Source organism: Portunus trituberculatus, chromosome 42 (assembly GCF_017591435.1).
Source record: "Portunus trituberculatus isolate SZX2019 chromosome 42, ASM1759143v1, whole genome shotgun sequence".
In the NCBI taxonomy this organism is placed as follows: domain Eukaryota; kingdom Metazoa; phylum Arthropoda; class Malacostraca; order Decapoda; family Portunidae; genus Portunus; species Portunus trituberculatus.
In genome coordinates, this window is record NC_059296.1 from 16,635,697 (window position 1) to 16,658,287 (window position 22,591).

General features: G+C 40.5%; 2 protein-coding genes, 1 long non-coding RNA gene and 1 other non-coding gene across 4 annotated transcripts; 1 reads left to right on the forward strand and 3 right to left on the reverse strand.

Moving 5' to 3' along the window:
- Nucleotides 1-968: 968 nt before the first annotated feature.
- Nucleotides 969-1,040, forward strand: Trnat-ugu. The gene has a single exon. It is a non-coding gene; the product is annotated as a tRNA-Thr (tRNA).
- A 1,272-nt stretch (nt 1,041-2,312) lies between these two features.
- LOC123517375 (zinc metalloproteinase nas-4-like) lies at nt 2,313-7,376 on the reverse strand. Its single transcript, XM_045277386.1, has 2 exons — nt 7,295-7,376; nt 2,313-3,358 (listed from the first exon to the last, which is right to left on the reverse strand). The coding sequence occupies exons 1-2, from the start codon at nt 7,374-7,376 to the stop codon at nt 2,313-2,315; spliced, it is 1,128 nt and encodes a 375-aa protein (XP_045133321.1).
- Nucleotides 7,377-8,920: 1,544 nt separating this feature from the next.
- LOC123517376 lies at nt 8,921-11,232 on the reverse strand. The gene is made up of 3 exons (XM_045277387.1): nt 10,864-11,232; nt 9,327-9,602; nt 8,921-8,976 (listed from the first exon to the last, which is right to left on the reverse strand). Exons 1-3 carry the CDS (start codon nt 11,048-11,050, stop codon nt 8,921-8,923), a joined length of 519 nt encoding a protein of 172 aa, XP_045133322.1. The 5' UTR covers nt 11,051-11,232.
- A 6,072-nt stretch (nt 11,233-17,304) lies between these two features.
- Nucleotides 17,305-19,789, reverse strand: LOC123517305. Its single transcript, XR_006678428.1, has 3 exons — nt 19,728-19,789; nt 18,899-19,132; nt 17,305-17,379 (listed from the first exon to the last, which is right to left on the reverse strand). It is a non-coding gene; the product is annotated as an uncharacterized LOC123517305 (long non-coding RNA).
- Nucleotides 19,790-22,591: the final 2,802 nt, after the last annotated feature.

Genomic DNA, 22,591 nt, shown 5'->3' on the forward strand with positions numbered 1-22,591 from the left:
CAGGCCGCACCAAAAATATTGTCGATTTTCTGAAAAACGACGGAAAAAGTAGACGGAAAAAGTGCTAGTGTGACACCGCCTTTAGAACTGAATGAGTGACGTCACTAAGTGGCGGGAAAACATGCCTGGTAGCACAGACCGCCAAAAACAGTCGAAAGTAATGATATGGACGGACTTAAAATTTCACCTTTCCATACCTGTTATTTCCGCACTTTTGAAAAATTTTCCGCACTTTGGAACTCCGCACCTCGTTTAGTGGTCAGCAGGTACGGAGGAGCGGAGGTGCGGACCGAGGTACGGAAGTGCCCAGCTCTAAGGACTTGATAGACTTGGTCCTTGACTATAGGCTCACTCATCACCAGATCAGATTGTAAATGAAATCCAGTCATCAACATAATCTGATTGTATCATACGTTTTAATTAATAAATAAATGCCTTTTTTTTCTCATGAAATTAAACTGCTATTTTAATATTCTAAGCCCCTGCCCCTCTACAACCCTTTGCACGTTCCTGCTCTAGCATACTTCACATACTGCAGCATCATATGTTCACACCGTCTCATTCTTTCCCATGTCACACATCTAACATACTTTTTCGTTGTAAAATTCCCCCACAGATCGATTCTAATGTAACGACGACACAATCATGCATGTTACAGGGAACACGAGAAACTCACTGATGGATTGCGCTGGGATGTACTAATATAAATTAATGGATAGTGTTACTGCTACCTAAAACACTGTATGGAGACACTCAAAAAGTTGAGAAAATAGTGAAGGAAAGAAATATCTAAGGAGTGGTGTGCTAGTGGTACAGTAATATAGTGCGTCCCTTTCAGTAGGTATAGCTGCATGCCGAGAAGTGATTGCTTGTTTTGTATGTTTTCCCTTTCATTTATAACATCTACATAGTAAGGACTTCATGAAAAAAGCTTCATTCAAAAACTTTAAAACAACAGTAGATTTTATGCCTCCTTAGCTCAGGGGCAGAGCACTGGTCTTGTAAACCAGGGGTCGTGAGTTCGATTCTCACAGGGGGCAGATACCGAGTGGGGAGCATTTTCAGTGTTTACTTCTTCCTATCTTATTCCTGCTGTTAGTGTGAAGTGTGAGGTTTGTAACACTACACGCTACTCTTAAGAATTTTATCCTCTCACCAGGAATATTTTCAAAGATCACAGAAGTTACCATGTGTGTGTGTGTGTGTGTGTGCGCGCGCGCCCTTTCTGGTGATACAAAATTTGCGTCATATAATCATAATCATTACAATAATGAAAGCTTCGATCCTCGGAAACAGCAAGAGTTTTTATTAAACCCTTCAAAAAATTTTTAGAGGCCCGTATGTTTCCGGCTACATTGAAGATTTTTTTTTTTTTTTTTTTTTACCTCACCACAACAGCTTTCTGTTTCTCTTCATCATCTTCTATATAAATCATATTCCCTGCGCAGCGTTACTTAATGATTTTTTTTTTTATCATCTTTACAGCTTCTATTTCTTTTTTTCCTAATTTACACATTAAGAGTTAATGATTCTTAGATCACAAGATGCATACATTTATCTGTCATGTTTTCATCTTCTCACATAGTCCTTGACATAAGTATGTTTTTGACCTCTCGATATTTGCATACATTTTCCATTACGAACTTATTAACCTTTAAGGCATATCATCCTTCATACTTCGCTATTTTCAATATTAAAGACCACTTCGAAAGACCATAGTAATTTCCAATAAACCAAGGCCTCTGATTCCTATACAGAATTCCTGACTTAATTAACCTTATTACAAGTAGATGAAAGAAGACAACGAAAAGATGAGATTGCGGTCTTAATCCTGACAAAAACACCTGTACTACATCATTATATATATATATATAGGTACGTAGATACGTAATACTATTCGATAGTATACTACTGAATTTTTTTAATGTAGATATATTAAACTTCAATAGCCTAATTAAGATAACTCTTTCTCTAGAAAAAAAAACCATGATCTATAAGTGACGTAGCTATAAATGGTTTCATTATCATTATTATTATCGCTATTATTATTACCATTATTATCATTATCATTATTATTATTATTATTATTATTATTATTGCTATCATCATCATTATCATTACTATTATTATCATTATTATTGCCATTATTGTTTTTATTTTTGTTGTTGTTGTTGTTAACAAAAGAGTGATCAACGTTTCCACAAAGAAAGAAAGAAGAAATAAAAGAGGACGGGCTCGGTTAATCTCCGCTAAACGGTCAAATCAGAAGTTTGTTGAAGACAACCTACACCATGGCATCAAAGAGGTGAGCCTCATGCGAAATAGGTTTCGTACCATTCTTTATAAATCTTGGCTTCCGGAATGTCGTCGCCCAGGTAATGGTTTTTACAGTCGTACAAGCGATTAATGGTAGCGACATCAGACCGGGTAAGACGTTTGGCAAAACCCACCTGACCTGGAAAGTTTTTTTTCAAAGTCATAGTATTTTCTTTGGGGTCTTTGGCAAAGGCATTAGTGGGGTAGTGCATGACGCTGTTGAAATCATATGGTAAGCCCACCAGTGAAAGCTTGCCGTACATCTTTTGATTAATGGTAAACTGTGGCTCCTTTCCCCTCTCTATTTTGTCGACGTGAACAGTAATGTATTTATCACGATCATATCTGCTTTGTGTGTGTGCTATACCAAGAGTATGGCACAGCTCGTGTAGGATGACATGTCCAGAGGGCGAGAAGCAACCGCGATCTAAATTGATGGAACTCGTCTTTAAGAATTTATTGTAACCCAGAGTGGCGAAACAGCCAGCGTACAGGGTCTGAACCACCACCTTGTGCTCCTGCTTGTCGTCTATCGTAACACGACCTGTCAAATCTGTAAAATCGACACAAGTGAGGTTTCTTATCTTGTCCATCGCCATGGTAACTAGTTCTATTTGTTTCTTTTTCAGCTTTGGGTGAAATACGAATGGCACTGTGCGATTAGGCCATCTCCTTTGGTTCATTTCCCAGATAGCTCTATCTAGTTCCTCGTCTCCACTCTTACTGGTGTCAGGACGAACTGGCGGAAAAGGAGTTGTGGGCTTTGGGGAGGGCTCACTTTTTGGGACGGGTGTAGGTTTGGGAGGAATCTTTTCGGTGGGAAATGTAGTTTTTACGAAAGGGTCGTTTTTTTTGGTGTCTTTAGGGGATGGTGGGGTGATCTTGGGAGAGGGTTTGATTTCTGGTGATGGCGTGGTCTTGGGAGGAGAAGGCTTACTTTTCGGTGAGGGAATGATCTCGGTAGAGATCTTTTCGACCGTGGCCGTGGCGTTGGTGGGAGAGGTCTTGGGTTCCTCCGTGACTTCCCAACAGAATCGTTTGCCTGCCAGCGTCAAGTGAGTACAGATCAAAACCCACCCTGATACAAGCGAAAGAAGCAGCGTTGCCCTCACCATTAATTAACTACAAATGCAGGAATCTTTTAAATTTTTAATTAAAATGTGCATTTCTGCAGCATAGGGAAAGCCGCACGAATGCAAGCACGGCCATCTCAGAGCAACGAAAGTCAGTATGTATATAGATAGGTTGGCCATTCTTGCCGTATGGCTGCATCCAAAGGTTTCAAGAGCTAGTGCAGGCGATGATTCAGTGGATGAGTAGTGAGTGAGTAGGTGAAAAATATACTCATGTCTCTTACCTTTCAGCAACGTCTCCTCTTTCCCAGGCTCACCTCTCACTTACAGCCACTAACTGATAAAACACTCAAACCGCAACCAAATGAATAAAGACATACAAGAAATCTAGCTTGTTCCTTCTTGCAAGAAACAAGTCTCCTTACTCTAGCCCGCTGTTCCTCATCCTCCGTCACCCTCACAGCTTCACCTGTCACTCCTAACCACACTAAAAACCTCTCTCTTCTAAATAAAAATCACGTTTCCTCACTCTTACTCATTCACCCTCACTCTCCTTGTACAGTCTCCCAGCCGCACCTCTCTCTTGCAACCTAAAAAAAAAAAAAAAAAAAAATCCCCATACCGTAGAGAAAGTAATAGTAGTAGTAGTAGTAGTAGTAGTAGTAGTAGTAGTAGTAGTAGTAGTAGTAGTAGTAGTAGTAGTAGTAGTAGTAGTAGTAGTCGTATTAGCAGTAGTAGTAGTAGACAATATGGGGATGTTGCAATATGCTAATGTGTTATTGTATATAGTGAAAACAACAGACAGACAGACAGACAGACAGACAGACACACACACACAGAGAGAGAGAGAGAGAGAGAGAGAGAGAGAGAGAGAGAGAGAGAGAGAGAGAGAGAGAGAGAGAGAGAGAGAGAGAGAGAGAGTGTGTAGGGGAGGATGGGGGACTAAGATGGAGGAGACAGGGAGTGGGTATGAGAAATGTGTAAACGAGGTTGGTGTGGGGGATGGAGAGGTGGACATGAAATCGGTTAAGAAAGGTGTAGCTTAAGGCGGTTTCATTCGTGCCAATTTGCAACTGAAATTGCAGCCTAGCGACTGGAGAAATCAGTCCCAAAACAAGACCAACATGTTGGTCTTGTTCAGTCGATTTCCGACTTTATTTACGTTGTGACATCACGGAGTAAGCTTTGAAAATGTGGTCTTCAGATATAGAGAGGATTTTAGAGTTGGTGAGGGAAAAAGAACACATCTGGGATCCCAGAAATTAATAACAAATAAAAAAAAAAAAAAAGGAAAGAAAAAGCTTGCGCAAGTCGTCGTTCGACGAAATAGCTGCCACTCTCCAAGAACTGTTTCCCTCAATGCAGGGTGTTGTTGGAGGTGAGGGTTCAAGATTTGTCAGGATTTAATTTGATCGTATTTGTGCATATAGTCTTTTTCAGATTAGTTTGTGGCAAACACTCCTCTCTTTCCTTCTACTTAGCCAGGGACGTATCCACAGCCATTTTCTTATCTGTTGACTCTTCCGGTACGCCAAAAAGAAGAGCAACCACCGCTTCGGCATCATCACTGGAGGAAGACATCTTGGGGGGTAGCTGTTTGTTTACATTCACTTCCTGCCAAGGCGCCAACTAGTCGATACTTTCCAGTCGCTATGTGTGACGTTTTTCGACTAGAAGTGCTCAGTCGATACTTCTGGTGACTTGCAAGTTCAGTCGCAAATTGGCATATGTGAACCCGCCTTTGTTGATTTACATGTTACGACTGCTGACCAATGATATTTGCCTATTAAAATCCTTTAACTTATCATGTCGTTTCAGTAAGAAAAAAAAAAAAAAAAAAAATAGATAAATAAATAAATAAATAAATGGAATAAATGAATAACTAAATAAATAAAATAGGAAGTCTGTTTAACGAAGCAGAATGCCTTCTGTGTTTCATCACCAGTAGTGTACGTACATGGATAACAATGTCTACTATCACTAACATAACCTGATTACCAAGTCTATTCCACAATCTACCACTATTTTTTCTACCTCCAACTTAATCAAATATTAACATTTTATCCCTTGCTCTGTCCTGATTACTGACCCTGAAAATTGTGTGTATATCCCTTAAACCATTTAAAAAGACTAACATCTCCCTGACAACTGCCAGCATTCCCTATATCCAAAGCAAACGTGACGTGAACCCTACCCCTGAACAACTTCCACTGCAGTCAATGCACTAAACATAAAATACAGAGTTGGATTAAATAGGAGTAAGGAAGCAGTGTAATAGCGGTAAAAAAAAAAAAAAGCAGTCGGAAATAACGGGAGCAAAGGAGTGGACGACCTAAAGGAGGGATTACGACAAAACACTTCACACGAACTTACGAAGATAACCATATGGAGTCTACAGCAACACTAATCAACATGTATATGTTACACCCCGTTTGTGAAATTGCCCATTTCATGAAATGGGCAAACCTAACCTAACCTAACCATTCATGAAATGTGCAATGGAGTGGCCATTTCATGAAATGGCCACTCGGTTTGCCCATTTCATGAAATGGGCAATTTCACAAACGGGGTGTAACATATATACTATCCTTTACCTAGTTGTTCCTATGAGTCTAACTAACTCTCTTTCCTACATATATTGCATAAACACTTCTTTATCTACTGGATTATAAAAAAAAAAAAATACCGAAAGAAACCACAAACACTCATCTCTGCGGCGTCTAGGAGCAAAATGGCTGAGGTTCGTCTAATCAGCATAAACCAAAGTGACGTGAATGCATTTTTTTCCGCCATGGTTCACTGCTTCTGTTGAAATCTGATGCCAAACTCTTACTCTTGGTGCTCCGTGTGGCTGTTTAATGCTAAATGAAACATTCTAGTGCTCTGTGAATATTATGTGATGGTTCTTTTATTCGCGTAGCCTATTGTTAAATTCTGTGGATTCTTCTCCAGGCTCCGTAAAGACGTAAACACGACCGAAATACTTGCTGCTCGCGCCTTGCACGATGTCAATAAACTATACTTATAAAACACAATCATTCACTCATATCTTTACAAAGTCTAAGGAAATTTTTTTTTTTTTTTTTTTTTTTAGTTAGTTCTTTCTTTTCAAAGACAAGAAAAATGTTTGCGCCAAATCAACAAATATATTACTTTACTGTTTTGCTCTTTCACCATTTCATCCTGGGACTAGTTTCATGTTCAACTCACTTTTTTTTCTAGTATGATTAAAACTTAAAAGATAAGAACAAGTTTGGGAACATTTGTTAATACCACACTTGATTAGAGTTGCTACCACTTTATTGGTAGCTTGGCATCTCAAACAGCAGCAGAAGGAACAGCAGCAGCGGCGATATTTAACTGAGCATTGACCACTGATCAGTAGGGCTGGGCAGGATTCTATAACACGGGTAATCGCGAATCCGATTACTTGCCCAGTTGGATTCGTGGGATTCGAATCCTCCACGAATACTATGTACTCGTACTCATAACAGCCCAGGACGCCCGAGATTCTTCCTCAGCCAGTGATATTGTCTGTCAGGCGCGAGATTCGTTGGTGTTTGCAAGGGAATCCAAGCACGGAGAGAATCCAGGATTCCCCTCCACCTGTCACAAACATCACGACTCTCGCCCTTTGGCTAGAATTTGCCGAGATGCAGACCGTGTCTCCCATGATGCTTACCAATATATATATATATATATATATATATATATATATATATATATATATATATATATATATATATATATATATATATATATATATATATATATATATATATATATATATATATATATATATATATATATGTGTGTGTGTGTGTGTGTGTGTGTGTGTGTGTGTGTTTATTTTTTATTTATTATACGAAGATTTCCATACTATAAATATGCAGTCATGTAAATACATGTGCAGTTATAGTCGAGTGAGACACACTGCAGCTCCATATAATCCAAAATGGGCGCATTTCTGCCACGCTTGGCTGCCATTATGCAGAACCACTGTTTTTATTAAATTTAAGGTAACCTATTAACAGAAAGTCCCTTAAAACGAATGTAGAGTAGTCTACTCAACTGAAGATGCACGGCTTTGGGGAGACTTACGTAAAAGCTGGATAGTCACAGAAATAAATTTTGGCTATTATTAGGCAGGTAAAAAGTTGCTGTAAAACGGTGTTATTAGTAACTGTACATAATAATATTAGGGATGCATATACTCATGGAAGCGACTATCACGGGTTCCCCCCTCATCAGTTCTCAGCCTCGACTTAGAGCTCCGCCCACGTCACGTCCTATATATATATATATATATATATATATATATATATATATATATATATATATATATATATATATATATATATATATATATATATATATATATGCCATCGTATGACGTCACATGAAATTGGCGAATCAGATCCAACAAAAGTGATGGTGACTTTGGCAACACTATAACCTTCCACATGTCGCTAGCATACACAATAGCTAGCCCCACAGACCTCATTGTTTATATACTCCAAAAGCATAATTAATAACATCATACAGACTATATTGTACAAATTAGTTTGCTTTTACGTTGTTCTCCATAACTATTTTTACTCAGGAATAAGAGACCTCGTCCGAGGAATGGATTCCATACCGGATTCTAGAATCCTGACGCAGTAATCGGATTCGTATCGCCTCTCAGGATTCTACAGATTCGAATCCAGTAATCGTCTCCCGCCCAGCCCTAGTTTGCATACTTCCATCCAGCTTGTACAGTATACTGCCTCTGTGCGGCTATAGTCATCAGCAGCCAGCGTGTCTGCGGTCATCTCTTCAGAACACGCACCAACACAGCCCAGACCAGTGAACGCACCTACCACGTAACCCTGGAACAACAAAAAGTACCATATAAAACCACACACCAAAAAAATAAAAGTAAAAAAGTGATAAGAAACTGTACATCATTTCACTAACCGTACTAAACCCAATCATTCACGTACCATATGATAGCACGTGCACGCCCGCCACAGCCAGCCAGCCAGCCACGCCACCACCAGCACGAGGCTCCAGGATCGCCGCCACGGTGCGCTAACGAGGACATTACTGGGGAAGACTAGATAATTAACATGTACCTGGAAGAGAAGGTTAGTTTGTACCTGGAAGAGAATGGTTAGCCGCGCCGCCTATCGCCCTATGCCTAACGCCTAGGAAACAGTAATTTGTACTTTACTTTATTCCGAAGGGTTGCTCCAGCGGTGTCAGTCCCACGGTGTGGCCTGTTATACGGGTACTCACCTGTAAAGAGGAGAAGGAGGGAGTTAGTGTGGTGTGGTTATCAAAGATACTATTTCATTATTAACGGAGATCAGTATAGGAGTCACGTGGTTCAGGTTAATGCTTAGTACTTTATTGCAGTGATAATGAGGCTTAAATAACAACCTCAACTTACCAAATCCAACGCGAGGAAGATGCATTCAATAGGATAAACTAACGCACACCAGGGTCTATTAGTAGGGTCGGACGGGCATGTGTGCACCTACTGCGCATCAGCCAAAATGGCGGCAAGTGAGCCCAACACTGTTCTTGTGGTCTGCTTGCAGTGCTTCCATTTTAGGGTAAAATACCCTAAACTAGGGTAATTGGATCCTTCTTAGGGTAGTGTTTAGGGTAATTTTAGGGTAATCTGCCGTCCTATGGATAGGTGTGCTTGGAATGGTGTCAATCTGCTGGTGGCTGGCTGGTTCTCTTTCATGTTCGATTCATGTACACAATCATCCCCGTGACTTGTTTTCTGGTGGCAGGCTGGTTCTCTTTCATGTTCGATTCATGTACACAATCATCCCCGTGACTTGTATCATCCCTTCACCTCCCCATCCCATCCCCTTTCTCCCCAGTCTCCACTCACCCGTCTACTACGCGTACACGTTTTGGACCTTCGGACGGTTAGATCACAGTTCACGTCGCTAGCTCCGCTAGACGATTTTTGACTAGGTAATGGATCGGAAGAAGCGCCTCCATCATGTTCTTCCTCACATGTTCCTGGACCATCAAAGCTGTCCTGAGTGTCTCGTTCTTCATATAGTTTTGATAGAAATTGTAGTTCCTTGCTGTAGATATAAGATTTCACCTTGCAAGCACCTGCTCCTGATTTTTTTGCTTCTTTTGTTTTCTTGTTAAATTTGGCGTAGCAGTCTCGAACGTTCGTCCACCTTTTCATGACATCTTTTCCTGTAAATAATAGGGCGTGTATTACTTTTATATCAAGTGTCTCAACAAAAATTATTTTATTATCTAAAATTATTCTCCACACACACACACACACACACACACACACACACACACACACACACACACACACACACACACATGTATACATATATGTAAACATGAAAGCTTAAAAGTAAACACATATAGCATATAAGTATACATACAAAACATGTTAAATTGTGACATTTTTCTATTGCAGGTACTTGGCAAGTGGGTGTACACTGACTGATCTGCACTACACGTTCAGAATTGGCATTTCCACAGCAAGCCTACTCGTGAGAGCTGTATGTCAAGCTATCTGGGAAGTCATGCTCTCAGAATGCATGCCTGTTCCCACAAAAGAACAGTGGGAAAAGATAGCATTGCATTTTGAAAAAGTTGCAAATTTTCCTCACTGTATCGGTGCAGTAGACGGAAAACATATTAGAATTATTTGCCCCTATAAAAGTGGCTCCATGTTCTACAATTATAAAGAGTACTATTCTGTAGTTTTGATGGCAATAGCAGATTCTCAATATCGGTTCACATACGTTGATATTGGCAGTTTTGGGAAGGATTGTGATTCATCAATTTTCAAACGAACCAGACTGTGGACGTCAATTGAAACAAACGATCAACTACTGCCTGACGAGAAAGTTCTGCCCGGCACAGGTATGGATAGTGCAAAAGTTCCATATTTTTTCTTGGGCGATGAAGCATTTGCCTTACATAATCATCTGTTGCGCCCTTTTGGGGGGTCGAACCTTACTAAGGAAAAAAGGATATTTAACTACCGTTTGAGCCGAGCTCGTCGGTATGTTGAGTGTTCTTTCGGCATTTTGACCAATAAGTGGCGAATCTTACATCGGCCTCTTAATGTTCAGGTCGATTTCGCTGTTGATATTGTCAAAGCCTGTGTTCTTCTCCATAACTTCGTTCGTGACAGGGATGGATTTTGTCATGAAGATACAACTACAATTATAGGCTTGCAGGATTTACAACAGGGGACACAACTTAGAGGGGGCCTATCAGCAAACAATATAAGAAATGTAATGTGCACCTACTTCAATTCTAACGCTGGAGCTGTCCCTTGGCAAATGGCTAAATTCTAAATGATAAAACTAAAATGCATTACATATAGTGAATGTCTATTAGTGCTATTGTAATAAGTAACGCAAGTAAACAAGTAACACAATTGTATCGATACGAATGAAATGCTATGTTATCGAATAAAACTACTTACCAAATGTATTTTTCTCTCTGTCCTCCAATTCTTCAAAGTCAGGTTTCAGTTCCATACAAACTTCTTTCCATGCATTCTTTGTAGCATTCCTGTCTTTGTATATGTCCTCTGTCTTGTCCCACAAAACAGGCCTCTCTTGCACCAAAGAAATTAGCCGTTCAGTGTCAATCTCAATCTCCTCGCCCATCGTTGCGCACACAACCTCACGCCACAGACGCAAGGAGACGACTAAAATCGTCCCATGTGAAAGCTCTCATAGGATGCTGTACACCACTGACGCACGGGCACGGGACGACGACCGTGTGTTGTAGTGAGTGCTCACGGGCGCAACACGGCTCCCGTCCCGTGATCGTGTCGTGTGAAAGCTCTCATAGCCTACTGTGTGCCACTGGCAAGACGATTTTTCCCGTCACGATTAAAATCGTCTCGTGTGAAAGAGGCCTCAGTCACTTGCGAGGACGAGTCCACACAGAGCAGCCGCAGTAGTGGTTGTAGTGTGTAGTCCTGTGTGTGTGTTTGGGGGTGGGGGGGTGGGCAATATTTAAACTTATGTATGATGAGTGCATTAATCAACAATTAATGGGCAACTTCGACAATCTATGGTAAAACACTCGAATCTAGGGTAAAATTGACAAAAATCTAGGGTAAGATTTCATCAACTCATGGAAGCACTGACTGCTTGTGGGGCAGTCTCCTGCGGCCTCTCTCGCCCAGTCTGTCTTTGTTCGTCACAGAGTTTGGGTGCGCGGCGATCACGGGAGAGAGGGTGGAGGTGGGAGTGGTGAAATGTCCCAACACTTGAATACCCCAATCCCTTGATAATACCTGACCTGCTTTTCTAGTCTATCTGTCTGTCTGTCTATACTTCCTAGAGAATCCGCAACCTTTTCAAATATTCTGTTATTTTATTTTATTGAGAGAGAGAGAGAGAGAGAGAGAGAGAGAGAGAGAGAGAGAGAGAGAGAGAGAGCCAAGACTTCTCCTTATACCAGGAAAGTAGAAAATATCCTCTTCCTTAAACCAGCAAGCAGCTAGCTTATATGTACCCAACAAGAATTATGTGTAACAATTACCAATTGAGATAAAATCAAAACCAAACCGAGGAGAGAGAGAGAGAGAGAGAGAGAGAGGGTGGGAGGGAGGGAGAGAGGGTGGAGGTGGGAGTGATGAAATGTCCCAGCACCTGAATACCCCAATCCCTTGATAATACCTGACCTCTTCTAGTCTATCTGTCTGTCTGTCTATACTTCCTAGAGAATCCGCAACCTTTTCAAATATTCTGTTATTTTATTGAGAGAGAGAGAGAGAGAGAGAGAGAGAGAGAATGTTTGGAGATGTCTTGACTCTTGAGCTGGCAAAGGCAGACTATATAGGTGACGCTCTGGACTGTGGCCCGGTTGTTGGGCTCATTTGTCGCCATGTTGTTTCCCCGCCCACATGCGCGGCCGTCCAACCCTACTATTTAACCCTGACGCACACTGTCTATCACTACAGATGGGATAAACATACAATACGCAGACGACATCACACAAATTATAACCCAGGCAGGAAAATCAAGAAATATGCTAACAAAAAAGATAGAGAAGGAAATTAAAAACATAAATGACTTTGAGAACAAATGGAAAATAAAAACCAACACATCAAAATTCACTATCCTCCCCACAGCGTTATTAAAGACAACCCCGGTTTACATCGGAGGAAACTTAATACCCTACTCAAATGAAGCAAATGTATTAGGAATAAAACTCTGCCCACGTGGATACAGCAAACATGTCACACATATAATCAAAAAAGCTTCCCATGCACTCAAAGTTATAAAACGCTTTGAAACGCTAAACACCAACATAAAATTGCATTTAGTCAAAGCATGTGTCCTGCCTATCCTTACATATCCATCATACACACTTAACGCACTCTCAAAACAACAAATGCTTTCACTACAACGAATACAAAACAGAGCATTAAGGTTTGCACACCAAGAGAAATACCCATACACAAAAACAACACAGGAACTACACTCATTATCAAACCTTGACCCTTTAAACATCACATTCCATAAAAGAGGAAACACAATTAAACAAAAAATTGAGAACGTCCTTAAGGATACAACATACATTACAGCAATCGATGATTACGAACACGAAAATGAACACAATTAGTTTCGGAAACCTATAACGTATCTTAATAAAATTAACCCAATCCCCATGTTCACAAAGTAGCAGACTGACCAGGAATACATGCCTTGGAGACATGACAAGAAACATACATCACACCAACCACACATGGCCTAGAACACAATATAACAACTAACAGACAAAATACAAGGATGGTTTTCTCTCTCCTTTGCTCTGCGCCCTGAGTTGCTGGGGAGGAGGTGTGGATTCTAACAGTCGTGTAGAGCTTGGTGGCTCCCGTTACCACTTTCCCTCTCCGGCAAGGGGTGGTGTACACCGGCAATGTCTGCAGACAACCGGCAGCGGAGGAAGATTGAGGGGAAACATTACATCCACCAGTATCTCCATAAAAACGCCCACCAATTAATCTAACTTTTCCAAATACAAAAACATACACAAACAAAACACAGCACACTATGACAGTTTTCATGCGCCTTCTGCTCTGCGCCCTGAGTTGCTGGGGAGGAGGTGTGGATTCTAGCGGTCGTGTAGAGCATGGTGGCTCCCGTTACCACTTTTCCTCCCCGGTAAGGGGTGGTGTACACCGGCAATGTCTGCAGACAACCGGCAGCAGGGAGAGGCAAAGCAATAATATATATATATATATATATATATATATATATATATATATATATATATATATATATATATATATATATATATATATATATATATATATATATATATATATATATATATATATATATATATATATATATATATATATATATAAGAACCCTTATCAGTTTCAGTTTGATAAAGAGCCACATATTATTAATTATGAATTATGAATTATTGACTAGAGTAAGCCGCAAGGGTGAGCAAAAATTTAAAAAATTACTTAGCAAGACTGTTTGCCCGTCATCTTTACACTCCCACTTTATTTCCTTTCCCACTATTGCCCTCAACACTTCCCTTCCCACCAACTTTTACTCTTCATAGTTTCACCCATCTTTTCTATCCCCCCCCTTCAACATTCAACGTATCACTACACTAACCGCGACGCCACGCACGCACACACAAGGACGCCGCCATAAGACAAAACACCGAGGATTTGTTCAGCTGGTGTGGGATCACCTCGGCTGTCTTCGAATGTGCTGCCCTTCCTTTGGCTGACACACGCCCACCTCACGCCCTCATATTCACACCGCACTATAACATCACACTAAATTTGTGCTCACTGAGACACATTTCAACGCTAACAAGAAGATGAGATTAGTGGGAGATAATTATATACCGCACTCGATTTGTTTTCTTGCCATACTTTCGCACAGGGACATGGAACAAGAGGCTGCTAACTGCTTGTTTTCCTCAGGCCACACACTCCTGCCTGGCTCCATACCATCTCCCTCCCTCCGCCATCCCTGCCTTCCTTTCACCCCATCCACCCTGCCGGGCTACCTTTAACCTCCCTTCCCTTGTTCCTGCTTCTCCGTCACGTAGAGGCTACCCAACGCCAGCTCCCTTACCCATGTTCTAATCTTCCTTTATCGTATATCTAGTGGCCATGGTGTTGATACTAGCCTTTGTGATACAGAGCCTAATGTTACAAAATACAGCTGGTCTTGATAGCCTCACTACAGAATATCATACTCTGCCAGTGGAGTCGCCTGGCCTGGGCATCCGGATGTGTTTTCTTTACCCCGGATAATTCCACTTCACAACAAATATTAAACAACTGTTGAACATTAACGAGCCACTAAAGAATAGACAAGTTGTAGTTTCCCATTTTCAGTGAATGCAAACTAAAAATCGAAAATCATGTAACCTCTCACAGGTTTTAAAAATTGCACAGGGGGAATATGACTTCGCTTCACTCAAAATATTGATTGATTTATTGATTTGCTTTCATCCCAGTGTTATGTGTACATGAATCATCTGGTTTCTATCAATATAATAGAATATAATTTTGACACATTTTGAAGTCACCACAAGGCTAAGGAAAGCACACTTTTTTTTTTTTTTTTTTTCTTCCTGGGAAGGATCCCCTAGACTTCCCTGTAAGGGTGTGGGCTCAGCCCCCAAAACATGGCCCTGTAATAACTCTGGCAAACGCCCATAGCCACATGTTGTATGCGCTATACGTATGCTATATAGGTAGATGTTGTTTGATTGTAGGCGCTCTGGCAGGATCTCTAGTGACTCACGACTGACGTGTTTTTACTGATCCAAGCCATCGTTGTAGGGTCGAGGGAAAGCAGTATTTCCTCGGACAATTGATTTCAGTAGGCTTCACCGTAACAACTGTTTGGACAAACTTTCTCCATGTTAGTTCTTATAAGTAACATTATTCACTTGTACAAACACTTTCAGTACATTATACTAGTTATAAACTACACATACAATCAATTTGGCACTATGACGTTAGGTTAATACTACAAATACAATGTTTACCTTATCGTCTCCCTGCGCACGTCTCAATCTCGCGCCCTCCTTCTTGTGAGTGGAGACTCGTGATGCCCTGAGGCTAACCCTGAGGCTATAGGCTAGGCAAACACCAAAATAAAATAGTATCCAGGCGAACCTTTATGTGGCATTAAATACTGATACTTAAGGACGCTACATGTGTTTTCATGCACATAGGAAAATATTAAACACTTCTTATCATGACAGAGGACTAGCTATACAAGAACAAAAGTAAACTCTTACGTACAGTAACACATACAAGCAAAAAAGGCAAAGGATAAAGCTTGGAACAAACTCTTCATTGATTGATTGATACATTTATTGTTGAATTAATAAATAAATACAACAAAGGAGGAGGATGGGCCTGGCCACCCCCACCCACCCCCTGGGCAAAGACTTAAGGTTAAACTATCAAAAATCTAACACTAGACTTTATACATAACAAGAATACAAGTATTTTAATCAATAAATACACATATTGCACACCTTATTGCATGAACGTCCTACAGTGTTGGAGCAAAATGAGGATATTCCTTAAGTATATCCCAGAGAGTGGCAGAGTCTAGGAGATGGTCAATGAGGCTATACAAGTCATGTTGACCTTGTGGCCTAAATTTAGCAATGAGAGGACATTCCATAATATAGTGAGGCAGAGTGTGTCCCCTTGCTACAGCACACAGCACACACAAGGAGAAGCACTCACTTCCCAAAAGTATTTGTAGCCTAATCTGAGCCTCATTGCCACCCTGTCATGTGATGCAGTATGTCTCCCGTAGGTATAAGCACAGCTCTGGGAGACACGTGCATAGTGAAGACTAGTGCTACCGCCCCTATGGCAACAAAGCTCCAACTGATCACTAATGCTACTATGTACAAAGTCCTTAATGCTACTCTTAACATAACCCAGAGTGTACTCAGTGCCAGGGTCCACTGTGTCATCTTGTAGAGCACACTGATCAAGGTGGTCTGCTTTTTCATTTAGTGGGACATCCACATGAGAGGGTATCCAGATGAAATGGACCGTGGCACCGGCACCTTCTAGGGCGTGGATGAGATCAAGACACTTATTAACTAGATCACAGTCCATGGGAGAGGTGGATTGAAGGGCATACAATGCAGCCTGACTGTCAATAAAGATATATACATTCTTATGATGACAGAGGACTAGCTATACTATAACATATGTAAACTCTTACGTACAGTAACACATACAAGGAAAAAGGCAAAGGATAAAGCTTGGAAAAACTCTTAAAGCAGGGAAATGACCATAATAGTTGCCAGTACAAAGATACTACAAATGAATATATTAGAGTAAGGAGAGAGGATGAAAGAAAGTTTGAGAAAGATGTAGTGGATAAAAGCAAGGATGAACCCAAACTTTTCTACAACTTTATAAATGGCAAACCAAAGAATAAGGAAACAATTGAAAAAATAATTAAAGGGAAGACATACCAAACAGAGAAGGAAATGTGTGAAATAATGAATGAGAGCTTCAAAATGATATTCATTGCAGAAGATGATTTTACAGAACCTAACAGGACATTGCATTGCCCAGGATTACAGGAGATTGCAGTGCACAAAGAGGATATTGGAAGATTACTGGATAAGTTAGATGTCAGAAAAGCAATGGGGCCAGATGGTGTATCAGGCTGGGTGTTAAAGAATGTAAAGAGAAATTACTGGATCCAATTTGGGAAATAATTAAAAGTACAATAAATGAAGGGAAAGTTCCACTAGAGTGGAAGAGAGCCAAAGTAATACCGATATTTAAAGGAGGAAAGGCAACTGAACCACTAATGTGTGAGTCTGTAATACACTTTGTCCTTGATCTGGGAGAAGGTGATGATGGCGGTGGACAAAACGGTGTGGTGTTTTCAAGGCCGTTTTAATCTCCGTCCTTGACTTCAAATAAATTGGCGTGTCGTTTTCTGCGGACCTGCAAATGTTTGGTTAGGTTAGATTAGGTTAGGGAAAAATAAATAAATAAATAAATAAAATTACAAGATTAGGTTAGACTGAGAGAAGAATATGACATTCAAACAACAAGATTGCATAGTAAAAAGCTGAGGAAGGGAAGATGTCTGAGAGATGTTAAAAAATATAGTTTCCCGCAAAGATGTGTTGAGACGTGGAACAGGTTGGGTGAAGAAGTGGTGTCACCAACGAGTGTGCAGAGTTTCAAAGAAAAATTGGACAAGTGTAAACCTTTTAACTTTCAAATTAAAAAACCTGAACTTCAAATTAAAAAGTTGACTTTCAAAAAAAAAAAAACTGACTTTCAAATTAAAAAACCTGAACTTCAAATTAAAAAAGTTGACTTTCAAATTAAAAAAAATTAATTTCCTCTATTTTCACCATCACTGGTTTCCAACACCACCCATTTCCACTTTCACCCATTTCCACTACCACTACTCTTTTCCATACACCCATTTTCACTGATCCAACTCCACCATCAACTATTTCACCATCACCCATTTCCACTCACCCATTTCCTCTACTACCCATTTTCACCATCACCCATTTCCTCCACTATCCATTTCCACCATCACCCATTTCTACTCAACCATTACCACAACCACCACTACCACCACACCACCACCACTATCACCACTACCATCACCACCACCACCACCACCACCACCACCACCACCACTACCACCACAACTACCACTACCATCACCACCACCACTATCACCACAACCATCACCACCACCACAACCATTGTTGAAAAGTACGGAAAAAAAAAAAAAAAATGAAGTCACACCACCTGCTGGTGTTTGAACATGCAGATGAGACACACATCCAAACATCACATCCAAACACATCCTAAACACACACAAAGCACACTTAAAAAGGCCAAAAAAACATCCCTAAACACACACCCAAATATCCCCAAATCCCCAAAACACTCAAACACCCCAAAAACACACACAAACCCCATAAAAATACACTCTTTCACCCCAACCAGCCCCCCAAAAAAAAAAAAAAAAAAAAAAAAAAAACACACCCAAACCCCTCCAGTTTTGAAGTGATGTTTGATGATCTATTGACAGATTAACATGATATCTATCAAATCAAAAGCAGAAACACTCTTAAGAACAAACTCCCTTTGAAAAACAGTGGCGCTTAAGTTGTATTTCTAAAAGACTCCTGTTTCAGTAACACGGTTCATGAAAGACAACACTAATATTTCAATCACCCCCAAAAAACATGCCTGCCCTGCGCTTTACAAATCAGATTTAGAATGTACACCAATAACACCCCTACACCACAAAACACACCCAAACCACTTTAAAATTCTCAAAATTCCAAGATCCTGGAGGCCTTGTACCAAATGTGGGCATACAACTTAACCACATCCAAGAAGGCGGTTGTGCTATGTGAAGAGGAAAGAAGCAATGGCTCATAAAATAAAGACTTGCATGCACAACTCCTTCTCACACAATGGTGCTCACCTCTTCAACGCTGTGCCGGACACCACCAGGAACCTGACGGGTCACACCGGACCTCTTCACGAAAAGGTTACACAGATGGTTGTCTACAGTACCTGACGAGCCTCCAATACCAGGACACTCCAGCTCAACCGGCAACTCACTCATCACATAGAGGGTTGACGGCAAGGCTGAACTGCCTGGCCACAGCGGAGGCCCACCTCAGCTGCGTCCATCATACCATGAAATTATACAACACTAACAAAAGTAAGTGAGTACATTAACCCAAAACACACTCAAAACACTACGCAACACTTCAAAATATTAACAAATAAACCCATAACTCAATTAGAAACACCTAACATAAACCAAAATCATCCCCACACACTACCAAGACACTCTACACACATGCACAGACCACTTAAAACACCCAGCACACACCAAAATCATCCCCACACACTCCCAAGACATTCCACACACACGCACAGACCACTTCAAACACCCAGCACACACCCAAATCACTCCCAAGACACTCCACACATACGCACAGGCAACTTAAAACACCAACCACACACAAAAATCATCCCCACACACTCCACACACGCACAGACCACTTAAAACTAATCTAAAACACCATACAACACCTCAAAATTCCCCTAACCGCACTCAGAACACACCCATACATTCAAATACCCCTCTACACCACACTCAAGATATGTAAAATATACCTAAAAACATCCAACACACACTGAAAACACCCTGCAACACTACCAAACATACTCAAAATACTTCAGGTATAACCCAAAAACACAAAAATGCGTTATAAAGAACGCTAAGATTAAAAAAGACTTACCTAAATATTGTGGCTTGGCTCCTCCTCTTCTTCCATTTCCATTCTTCCTTTCTTCTTCGTTCTCCTTCTTTCTTTCTTCTACTGCTTCCATTTACACGCATGAGCCTAGAAACACATCAAAACACTTAGAAAACACGAGATATTAGGCAAAATATTGAGGAAGTGTAGGGAGAGTAGCTATTGTGGCTTGCCTGCTCCTCCACTTATTCCTCCATTCCTTCTCATCCTCTTTTATTTCTCTTTTCTTCTTCCTTCTGCTACTAATATCTACACACCTAAGCCAAGAAACACATGAAAACACGTAGAAATCACTAGATATTAGGCAAAATATCGACGAACTGGGCGGTAGGGAAGGAGGGACGCCAGCCTGGGCCATGATGAGTCACCACCTTGGCTGTGACGTCATCAAGAGCGCGGGAATAGTGGCGAATCGGCTGAATTACGTAAATAATTTTAAAAATGACTTCAAGAAAAAACGAAGCTAAGGCCGAATGCTTACTTTTTTATGACTTATTAGATACTTTAATTAATATCCAAAACATCAAAACATCTCCTGCTTAACTAGTTTTAAACAACTGTCTAAACTAAGTATATAAAGAGTATATAAACATTTCCACTTATAACGCTGCCAAAACGTCCAGCCATTTCGACTTTATATTTCTTTCGAAAAATATTAGACAATATAAACTCTCTTCTCAAGCATCCAACACTGACCTAGAACCAGAAGTGAACGAGTGAAAGAGCATTGATATAAAAAAAACCATTAAACTCTAAACTCATTGAAAACTCTTGTAAAGTCCAGATATTTTCACTTGGCGAGTATTTTAACACATTCTACAGAGTCTCAGCTTTCTTTTAAGGCATTCTACAACGAGTTTGACCGTCAAACAGAAACGTAAACAAATAAAATTGAAAAAATAAAACTTACGTTAAACGGGACAAAACACCACTTTAAAGTCCACATATTTCACTCAATGGAATTATTTCACGCCTAAAAAAGCACAGGCAATTTCTATATACTATGAAGGCCCAGTTACACCTCGAAATAAAAGAGTTGAAATTGGGAGATGGAAAATTTGGACGGTTATGGCACCTCATATTTAAGCAATAAAACACCACTAAACGACATACATTTACCGAACACAGGCGCGGAACACACTTCAAACACAACGAAATATTTATAGAAACCATAAAAACACACCATGAAAGCGTAATATTATTTTCAGAGAATATATCAAAAAAAGTATTGGAACCCGCAGGTTGCCACGGGGGGAACAGGGGTGGTGCTCGGGGGCGGGGTGGTAGCTGGGCGGGAGGCAACATATGGGAACACTGCAGCGCGGGCTCCATAATCCTTATGTTGCATTTATTATCTCACCACAACAAAATTAAGCCCCATCGGGAAAACTTGACCAGGAAACATGCAATGGTACTACAGTAGTGGCTACATTCTGACACATGTTTGGCTTACGGTGAGTCAAAGAAGCAAATAATAGCTGGTAATACTAACAACTGCTCGTTATACCCATCACCTTTTCAACATTTAGGCACTGTTTTCACTCTCATATGCAAAGAAAACCTACAAATAAGAGAGTGGCCTTAGAAATACCTGAAATAAATGATGGTGAGGCGTTGTGGTGAAGATTTGCATTGCTCTCTTGTCTCGCCGCTGGTGCTGTCGGGAATGTCATCACTTCACTTTGTGTGTTTGGGTGTATATGGGCATGTTGTGGATGTGTTGCCGGGTGTTTGAGTGTGTTTATGGGGTGTATAAGCAACACCAAACACCACACGGCCATCACCACTCACCACCACTAAGTTTGTTGACAAGCACTCGGCCCACCACACTTTCCCTCCTTACACACTAATCCCTTATCAACCCCACTGCCACACCTTACACACCTGTTCCTTGGTGCATTAATAACCTCCACCACCTCTGTCACAGCACTGTCACCTCTATACAAGCTGAAAATATAACGGCACTGCAGTGAGGCCAACCGTGTGTCTTGGCGGGAGGTACCGACGCCATCATCAGCTGTGGCTCTGTTAAGGAATTGACTCTCTTCTCCTTGCCCGCTATAAATTCCAATACTATGTCCTTGTATGTGTTCAATTTTCACTATTTGAAGGTTATCAGGGAATTATGTGTGGATTATTCAGTGTTATCATGGTTTTAGTTTATTTGAGGATACAAGTACGTAGCAGTGGTGAGCTTCAAAATGTCGACATTACTAAACTCAGCATTCACAACACAATAAGTTCCAATACTATGTCTTTGCTTGTGTTAAATTTTCAGTATTTGAAAGTTATCTGAGAATTATGTTCAATGTTTTTATGGTTTTAGTCTGTTTGAAGATACAAGTAGCTGTGGTGAGGGGCTTCAAAATGTCGACATTACCAAACTCAACATTCACCACATATAATATATAAACCTAATAAAAAATACAAAATAAATATGAAAAGAATCCGAAACAACAAAAATAACACAATCATTAAAAAATGATAAACAGTGATATATGAGACAAAATATCGACATTACCACCACCACCACCACCACCACCACCACCATTACAAATCACGACATTCAAAACCAATAAAAAGCAACACAAATAAATAATAAAAACAATACAAAATGTGTGTGTTGTGTGTGGTGACAGAGGGAAAGAGAGCAGTGTGGTGTATGGTGTGTGGTGACAGTGGTGTGTGTGTGGTGATAGAGTGAAAGAGAGCACTGTGGTGTATGGTGACAGTGGCGTGTGTGTAGTGATAAAGTGGAAGAGAGCAGTGTGGTGTATGGTGTGTGTGTGTGTGTGGTGATAGGGTGGAAGAGAGCATTGTGATGTATGATGTGTGGTGACAGTGGC